Source organism: Arachis ipaensis, chromosome B09 (assembly GCF_000816755.2).
Source record: "Arachis ipaensis cultivar K30076 chromosome B09, Araip1.1, whole genome shotgun sequence".
Taxonomy (NCBI): Eukaryota; Viridiplantae; Streptophyta; class Magnoliopsida; order Fabales; family Fabaceae; genus Arachis; species Arachis ipaensis.
The window spans coordinates 17,249,257-17,257,899 of NC_029793.2; the positions used below are offsets into that span (position 1 = coordinate 17,249,257).

Below are 8,643 nucleotides of genomic sequence, written 5' to 3' on the forward strand. Positions count from 1 at the left end.
TGGTGAATGGTGAACAAGACTGAACGGAGGTAAATGGAATTAAGATTCCACCTAGCAAAGTAAGTTATGCCTACGGAAATGTATTCTTGGGGGTTCTAGCCTTTATGTTTTAATCAGCTATTAAGCTTAGGAAGTCAACCTTTGAAATTTAAGACATTATTGTAGACTGGGAGTTGCATTGATTAAAGGTATTAGGGTTCCGAAGTTTGTTTCAAGGCTTTAGATTAAAGGAAATATGATTTGTTGGTTCTGGTTATTCATTTTGATTATGCAAGGTGTAGTTGTTAGAAAGTAAAAGGTTGCTGGAATGTGGGTTTCTAATGAAATTGAGTTGTTCCAAACCGGGACTTCAAATTTATTTTGGGTTCTGTTTTAGCTGATAAAGGCCAGAATAAGTTCTGGGGGCATATTCTTCTGTTCTGTATGAAAATGGGGTTGAATTTAATGTTTCAGTGTGGAGGGAGAGAGGATAATGATGAGTGAACAGTTAGTCTGAGGAAGAGTTAGACCTATAGAGTGAAAAGAAAGGTTGCTTTTTCATGCTTTATTAGAAACACCTTTGATATGCTTAAATTCCCGTGAAATAAAGCTTAAAAGGTTAGCTTGTTAAGAATCTTAAATGTCCAAAAAAAGATTTAAAAAAAAAGCACAAGACTCTCAAATGTATAGGCACTTGGATCTTGTCTGTTGTAAATAGTGCTTTAAATAGTTTTCTCATGAATTGCTAGATCATCCAAATATGGAGTCAATTTTTTCATTTATTAATATATTGTTGAATGGGTATTTCTTCTTGGCAAATAATAGAATTGTTTGTGGTTTTTTCATTTTATATCTCACTCCTTTGTAATCTTTAAGAAAGTCTTTAAACATTGTTGTTTCATATCCATCTTGTAGATAATAAATTGACTCCAAAGTATTCTAGATCGGTGGAGCAGGGGTGTGTTTCAGGATGAATTTGCAACAAGTGGGGCAATCTAAATCATCTAATGGATATGGTCGTCGGAAGTATGAAAAAGGAGCAACTAAGTCTGACAGTAAAATCTCATCTGGAAAATCAAATACCAGCGGTGTAGCTGAAGGTGCACTTCTGACCTAATTTATATTTATCTATTTTACCCACCATATTGCTGATATTTGTTATCGTGGCAGTGACTGGCAGTAAAAGTGGTACTTATGAGAGTCCGTCACGTGATCGGCTAGTGTATGTAACATCATCTCTTCTTGGGCACCATGTAGAAGTCCAGGTGAAAAATGGATCTATATACTCTGGAATATTTCATGCAACAAATACTGAGAAAGATTTTGGTATGTTCTGTAATATTCATTTAATTGGTTTTGGCAATATGAAATTGAAGGCAATCATCTTTCTGTACTGTTTGTCTGAATAGATAATTGGTTCATGGTTTGATTCTTACTTTTATAGGTCATAGAGATTTTGACATTTTTTTTTCTGCTTCTATCATCAATATTGCACTTTTAGGAATAATTTTAAAAGTGGCTCGCCTGATAAAGGATAGCTCTTTGCAAGGGCAAAGATCCAGTGTAGAAATTGTCAGCAAGGCTACTACTAAGACTTTAATTATACCTTCCAAAGAGCTTGTACAAGTCATAGCGAAGGTTTGCTACTTTACATGTATCTGCATTATTGTGGTCCATTTTTCTTTAAAAATAAATTTAATTACATGCTATATAGAGATGAATGATTTTTGAAAAACTGTAGTTTAGGATTAGCTGAAGTTTCTTTGAATGCACTTTCAGCTATGTTGTTGATGCTATTTGTTATGTGTTGTCTTTTCAGGATGTTGCTGTTACTAGGGATGGCCAGCCTAGTGAATCTCATTATGCTATGCATCAGGATATAATGGTTGATTCAGTTATATCTCAATCTCGCCATGTCGAGATGGGGAGAGAATTACAACGATGGGTACCTGATGATGATGATCCACAATGCCCTGAACTGGAAAATATCTTTGATGGCCCTTGGAATAGGTAGTTTTACATTTCTCTTGTTATCTTTAAAAATCGTTGGTCGTTAATCATTAAGATGAGGCTGAGCTGAGTCTATGACATTATGTTCTGAACCAACGGGAGGATAAGAACTAGAGTTTGTTACATAATTTGGCAGGTATAGGAGACACAATCAGGGAATATTTTGTGTAGTGGGTTTGGGGTGTGAATATTTGGCAAGAGTGAGATGTAGGGAAGGATTCTGTCATTTTGACAGGAAAATACCACTGAGGCTGAAGAGCTTCAATATGCTCAAGAGTGTGTGTTTTTTTGTGCGCGCGCGCGCGTATTTTTATTTTTTTTCTCCCTCGGTACTATTAAGTCTTTCGCTGTTTTATTAGCAGGAATACCAGAAAGTTCCAGACTGAGTTGCTCAGAGCTTAGGTCTAAAGGAGCATATTCAACAAATTTCATTTCCATTTGTTATATATCTTGATTATAACCAGTTTAACACACTGCGACTACCATAAATTTTTTTGTTCAATAATTTCATCTTTTTTACTTTAGTTTCTTCACAGCTCTGCCATCTTGTTTTGCACTGACAACTTTTTTTTTTTGGTATTTTTCTAGGGGATGGGATCAGTTTGAAACAAATAAAACGTTGTTTGGTGTAAATAGCACATTCAATGAAGACCTCTACACAACAAAACTTGAAAAAGGGCCTCAGATGAAAGAGCTGGAACAAAAAGCTTCAAGAATAGCAAAAGAAATTGAAGGGGAGGATACCCATGATCTTCATCTGGCAGAGGTTGGTCTGGCTTCTTTTTTTTTTAACCTCCCCCTTTTCCTTTGCAAGTTTCTATAATTTTTATGTATAAAAGACTTCTATAATTTTTTTATGTGAATTCCTCAAACACTGTGATTTTTTCAACAGGAAAGAGGCCGTTATCATGATGATTTTGATAGTGATGAAGAAACCAGATTCTCTTCAGTATATAGGGGTAAAGGTGTTGATGATAGTGGATATGATGAAGATGAGGAATCAAGGTTGGATTCATACAATTCTGAAACATTTGGCAGCATCACAGGTTCGGTCATTAAGAAGCCGGGTGAAACAAGTGGTGGAAAAGCCAACAATGGAGCACAAACTTGGTCAAACTTCTCTAAAATGGTATCTCCTCAGCCAATTTATTGAGTAAAGCTGTTACACTTCAGTAAATTTCAAACACTTTTCACTAGTTAGTCCTTAATTGGCTTGAATGCTTCCATCATGTTTAATACATAACTGATTTTTTTAATTAATTTCTTTTAGATCTGCTGGCATACCAAAATTTGTAAGCTAGATAATAATGGCATGCCCCATGTACTGTTCGTTTAATACTCAGCGTCAATATTGTGGGTTCTATTTAAGTTGCTTCTAGTTCAGGAGTTCAGGTGTGCGTTTATGTCCTAACTCCTAACAGGACTAGATGGAGGGAGGACAGGTACGACTGTTTGGGAATCTATTAATCTAATGATATTACTGGGTTGATCTATATCTATGTCATGGTGCGAGTGATGACATTGCTTTTCCAAGCTTTTTTTCTCCTAACTGGATTGGCATTAATGAGTTCATGAGACAAATATGATTTGTTAGATGTTTGCTTCCCGGTGCCCTGAGTTCACAGTTGTCCATCCATAAATTACGAAATCAATGACGATAAAAAGGAAAAATTTCCCCACCAAAAAATAAAATAAAAAAGGTAGCAAAGAATAACAAGCATCCAATATAAGTTTTTTTCAGATAAAAGAATGAAGATGAGAGGATAAGAGACCCTTCTAACAAAAACAAAAAGGTAATGAAAGATGAATGGAGTGGAAAATTATGTCAAGAGGATAGGCAATAAAGACAAGAAGTTAGATTAAAGGATGAATCACTTGCCCAATGGCCCTTCCGTAAGTGATAGTGTGAACCATCATCCACCTTCAAGGAAAGCAAACATTTGAAGGTAGAACTAGAATTACAATGATAAATAAATTTCCAGGGCTAGAATGAGCAGCATTGGTAGAAATATTAGCATTTCAACCATTTTGCCCAAGGCATACTTAACTCTTGTTAACTTGAGCCATAGAGGATGAGACTCTCAAGGAAACCACCATAGCCATTTTGAAGCCATGGTCTTGTTCTTAGACACCATATTGCCCAGACTTCAAGCCTCCTTCCTTTTTAGGCCAACAACCAACCTCCCAACTCATTATCACGAGTCCCAACATGAATCTGAAGCACCAAACCAAAGAAAATCCCTTGTAATCTTTTCAATGATATTGGTCAACCCTGTTGGAATAATAGGCATCTAGATAAACATGCAAATAAGAAAACGAAAAAAATGAACCACTATAGCTGGTTCTTACTGCTTGGAGACGGTCTTCAGCAGACTATTGGGAATAAAAGGGGAAGAACTCAAATAAAATAGAGACACAAGAAAATTTCTTTTATCGAAGCTTCGAAAGAAATTAAGCCCTCTAAATCCTTTAGGTATTCGATTCTTTATTGTTGTTGCTGTCATTTGAAGTTCCATTTCTACCTTTTCTTTTCACAGTTATATCCCTTAAATCAACTAACTACATCTCCATGTGGTGGAGAGATGACTGTGGATCACAAAACTAGCTGCATTACTGAAAGGCCTTGTAGAAAATACTTCCTTGTGAAATCCCTCCCTCACTCAGCTTTTTGACAGCTAAGCAAGGCAGACTTCCTCTTTAGAAGAAGCATTAATAGAGTCAACCCTAAAACATCTTGCTGGATATGGTTAAATATCTTTCATTTTGGCAAAAAGAATCTTTTGAAACAAAGGCCAATATATATTCTAGAACAATACTTTGGGTCTAGAACAAAGTTTCAATAATATGTTTCTTTTGTTTGAGCTTTTGGTTTGACCTCCTTACTCCCTTTTAATAAAATAGTGACTTTGCTTCTGGAGTCAGGATAACCTTTCATGTTACTTTTTTGCACAGGATCACTCACAGTCATCTCTGTCAAATATTGGTGTGGATTTAGGCCGCTCTGGTGCTGATGATCATGCTAAGCAATTAGCATCTGAACACCCTACTCAAAATTACTCATTTCAAGATGGGGAATGCAGGTCTTTATTTGCTTCTGCTAATTATATTTTAGAACTTAAAATATAAATATCAACTGTCATGAGTTCTCAAATCCAGTATACTTTCAGGATTCAGAACTGTGTTAGTGATCCAAATGAAACCAGTGGTAATGCCACAGAAGAAAATCAGGTAGCAAGTTGAGGTTTCGGTGTTGTTTCTGATACATATGTTTACAAAAATATCTTGAATGAGATTGCAGCTAGAATGAAACTCCTGGATCTCATTTTTTTATTCATTTTCCTTTTCATTAACTGATGCAGCAAGCTGAGGATGTCCGCCTGTCAAAATCTGAGGGTTTGTGTAATTTCTTTTTCGTCTCTCTGAATTGATTAGGTCATTTGACTATGCCCGCATGCAATGAATATGGATGAAATACAAACCTCATTTTCTCCATTTTTTTATTGTTAAAGGAGTACTGAAACATTCTGTCTGTACTGGATGCTCTCATCTAGTTATGAACATGTTCATTTTAGTGGTTAATTCCTTCATTGTACATGGATCCCTCTTATTGTAGCAGTTTTAATGCAGATTTACAGCCACCACATAACTTGAAGAATGTCGTCTCTGTCTCTGATAAGGGGGAATCATCACCTAACACCACCTCCTTTACCCCTTCACCACATATTATATCAAAGGGTCTTGAAAAAACTGGGTTATGTGGGGAGTTTACTACTGGGACTTCAGCATCTGGCAGATCTAGTGAGCAAACAAAAGCTGCAAATTCACGTGGAAGAGTAGGTAGTGCCTCATCATCTGGTTCAGATAATGTGGGCGGTGTGGCCGCATCTTCTGGTTCTGGTCTATCTCCGAGTTCTTCAGTTGGATCATTGTCTTCTGAAAGATCTATTTTGAATCCCCATGCCAAGGTGCGAAAGTTCAAGATTGACTTTTTAGTATGCGAAATTGCATGTACAAATGCTGGTTTTTCTTTTGGGTCCTAAGTTCTGGTTGTTTATATTACTGATGTCTCTCTGAACTTGCCCTTTTTTGGTTTTCCACTTGATGTCAGGAATTCAAGCTTAATCCTAATGCCAAGAGTTTTATTCCGTCCCAAAATCCTGTTAGGTCCCGATCCCCAGTCTCTGATGGTTCCTTCTATTTCCCAGCTAATGTATCTACGGTACCAAATATGCCCGCGATGCCCATGGGTATTGGAGTAAGTATATTATGGAAAGATATTCTCAATATCCAATGAGGAAATCATGTATTATATTATTGTAGTGTTTGAATATGTATTATACTATTATAGTTACAGAAGATATTTTATTTGAAAACCCCATTTGTCGTTAGGATCCATTTTGAATACTACTTGGTCTACCACATGTCTCTTCCTGCAGTGAACTAATGTTGGATGGATTAGGACTTATGATATACTTTTCTATTCTTAGTTTCTTACTGTGGTGGTGTTCGAATATCCAACTTCAGTTGTTAGGTTAGCTTAAGAGGTGTGAATTTCCTACCGAGTTTTGGTATGAAAAGATTTGAATATATTACTGCTTGTTTCCGTCTTTGGAAGCTCGAGACCTCACTTTGAGCTCTGGTCTTGCAGCTGGGTAAGAAAATTTGACTGGATATCTAAGGGAAATCCATCTTCTAAGCTTCACTATTTGAGCCATGGTACTATCCTTGGAAGATGAAACTAATATTTATTAGAAAAAGCGTCTTCTGCCTAAACCCAAGTTGGCTTCATTTCCCTTTTTTTCAAATGAATGTATAATGGAATATCTCTCATTTGATAGCTGCCCTAATTTATTGGAGAGTTGCATCTTTGGTTCCATATTGTATAGCAGAATTGAGAATGCAAGGGAGGACATTTGGATTTACTATGGAATATATTGATTAGAAGTGATGACATTTGTATTTACTGTGGAATATATGGAGCAGAACTGTGTAATAATGGTTTGCAGTGACTTCCTTAAGTCTATTAAGAAATTTGACTTGACCCATGGAATGAAGAAGTGCCATGGAAACCAGTTTCTCCCAAACTATATAAAATTCCCACTAAGGTTGAACATTGTACTTGTGGTGGTCAAAGGAATTCTACGTGTAAATAATCTCATTGTAAATCAACGGCGTCGTCTGATTTAACTGACCCCACCTAGTGGGATAAGGCTCTGTTATTGTTTTGTTGTTGTTGAACATTGTACTTAAAGCTGAGATTTTGCATTTGGTGTGCAGGTTGGTAATACTTTTGCTGGGCCACCACAGCCTATGATATATAATCCGCAGGTAGCACAAATGCCATCCCAAGCATATTTTCATCCAAATGGACCACAGGTTGGATTTTGCTGGAACTTTCTCATTTGAGCCTTTTATATGCATATCGATGCTTCAGAATTATTCGTTAATATTTTGGATCTAATTGCAGTATGGACAGCTTCTTGGTCATCCTAGGCAGGTTTTGTACATGCCAAGCTACCTACCTGTAAGGATTCATATATTATACTGTGTGCCTTGTCGTCGTGTTTTTATTACTATTTATTTGTGTATTTATTTAATCATATATATTGTGGGAAAGAAAAAAGGTTTAACTCGGTTATCGCAGTATCATTATATATACTGATGTATCATGGATGTTACTCATTCTTCCATGTAACATTCTGGGGAAGACATGTCCTCATTTAGATATCTGAATTCGAACAATCCCGCCTACCATTTGTAAACTTAGAGCAATTTCATACTCGGTTTTTCTTGGAACTCAAGTCTTATTGTTCGATATTTTGCAGGAAACGCCGTATAAGGGACGAGATTATTGACCACTTGGCTGACTCCACTGTTTCTTACCTGAAAAGAAAAACCAGACTCAAATTTCTTAAAAATGTGTCTTAGATGACGAGGATTTCAGCAGAGCAGCGTGTGGGAGGATCCCGCAGTAGTACGATCATTTCCCAGACCAAGCTGGCCACCCCATTTGGGATATAAGTTAATGATCTGTATTAACATGTATTTTCTGGGATTGTGTTTTCGGTGATGTTGTACACATTTTACACGGAGTCATCTTTGTTTTCTTCAGCGATATATTAATATGCTAAATTTATTTTAATTCATGTCTTCTCCCGTTTAATCACTTTTACAGTGTTTTGATTTCTGGTCTTGTCTACATCGTAGCCAAAAAAAATTGAATCGCCATTTTTCTGTTACACCCGCTCTCTGCTCTCTGTTCTCTATATTCTTACTGTATTCTCGAGCTTCAATTTTACTCCACACTCCTTTACTTGTAGATTATCTTAATGTCACGTGAGTGCGTTATATTGTGCTGAGTGGGATATTACACCTTCTCTTGGTATGGCCTATCTCCTAGAGCAAAGTATTATATTAGACTACATTTATGTACTGTATTGCCCTTTTATAGTTCTATACTATCATTCTTTGAACTCTAACCCACTCATTGTTTTAAGTTGGAAAAGATCATTATGGGATCCATGGGATCATAAGTTCATAACGTTCAATTGTTGTTTATACTTTATCTTTCCATTGAAGATTTCCTTCATCTAGTTTATGAGCTATGGGATTTGTGAAGCGTTGGATCAATCCTATGTTTGCCCCGTGTTCGTT

General features: G+C 36.4%; 1 protein-coding gene across 7 annotated transcripts in view; it reads left to right on the forward strand.

Moving 5' to 3' along the window:
- LOC107617924 (polyadenylate-binding protein-interacting protein 3) overlaps positions 1-8,156 on the forward strand; it is a 9,459-nt gene extending 1,303 nt beyond the window's left edge. For 2 of the 7 annotated variants that reach the window (XM_016319808.2, XM_016319807.2), the window contains exons 2-15: positions 895-1,079; positions 1,150-1,305; positions 1,481-1,617; positions 1,799-1,989; positions 2,578-2,755; positions 2,882-3,118; positions 4,942-5,069; positions 5,157-5,220; positions 5,349-5,388; positions 5,617-5,954; positions 6,098-6,244; positions 7,267-7,365; positions 7,457-7,513; positions 7,815-8,156. In XM_016319808.2, coding sequence (XP_016175294.1) covers positions 950-1,079; positions 1,150-1,305; positions 1,481-1,617; positions 1,799-1,989; positions 2,578-2,755; positions 2,882-3,118; positions 4,942-5,069; positions 5,157-5,220; positions 5,349-5,388; positions 5,617-5,954; positions 6,098-6,244; positions 7,267-7,365; positions 7,457-7,513; positions 7,815-7,844 — 1,932 coding nt within the window. In that variant the 5' untranslated portion in view covers positions 895-949 and the 3' untranslated portion in view covers positions 7,845-8,156. Of the gene's footprint in view, positions 1-40; positions 60-894; positions 1,080-1,149; positions 1,306-1,480; positions 1,618-1,798; positions 1,990-2,577; positions 2,756-2,881; positions 3,119-4,941; positions 5,070-5,156; positions 5,221-5,348; positions 5,389-5,616; positions 5,955-6,097; positions 6,245-7,266; positions 7,366-7,456; positions 7,514-7,814 lie in introns of those variants that run through there. The other 5 variants (XM_021112445.1, XM_016319809.2, XM_016319811.2 and 2 more) reach the window with 5 other exon arrangements.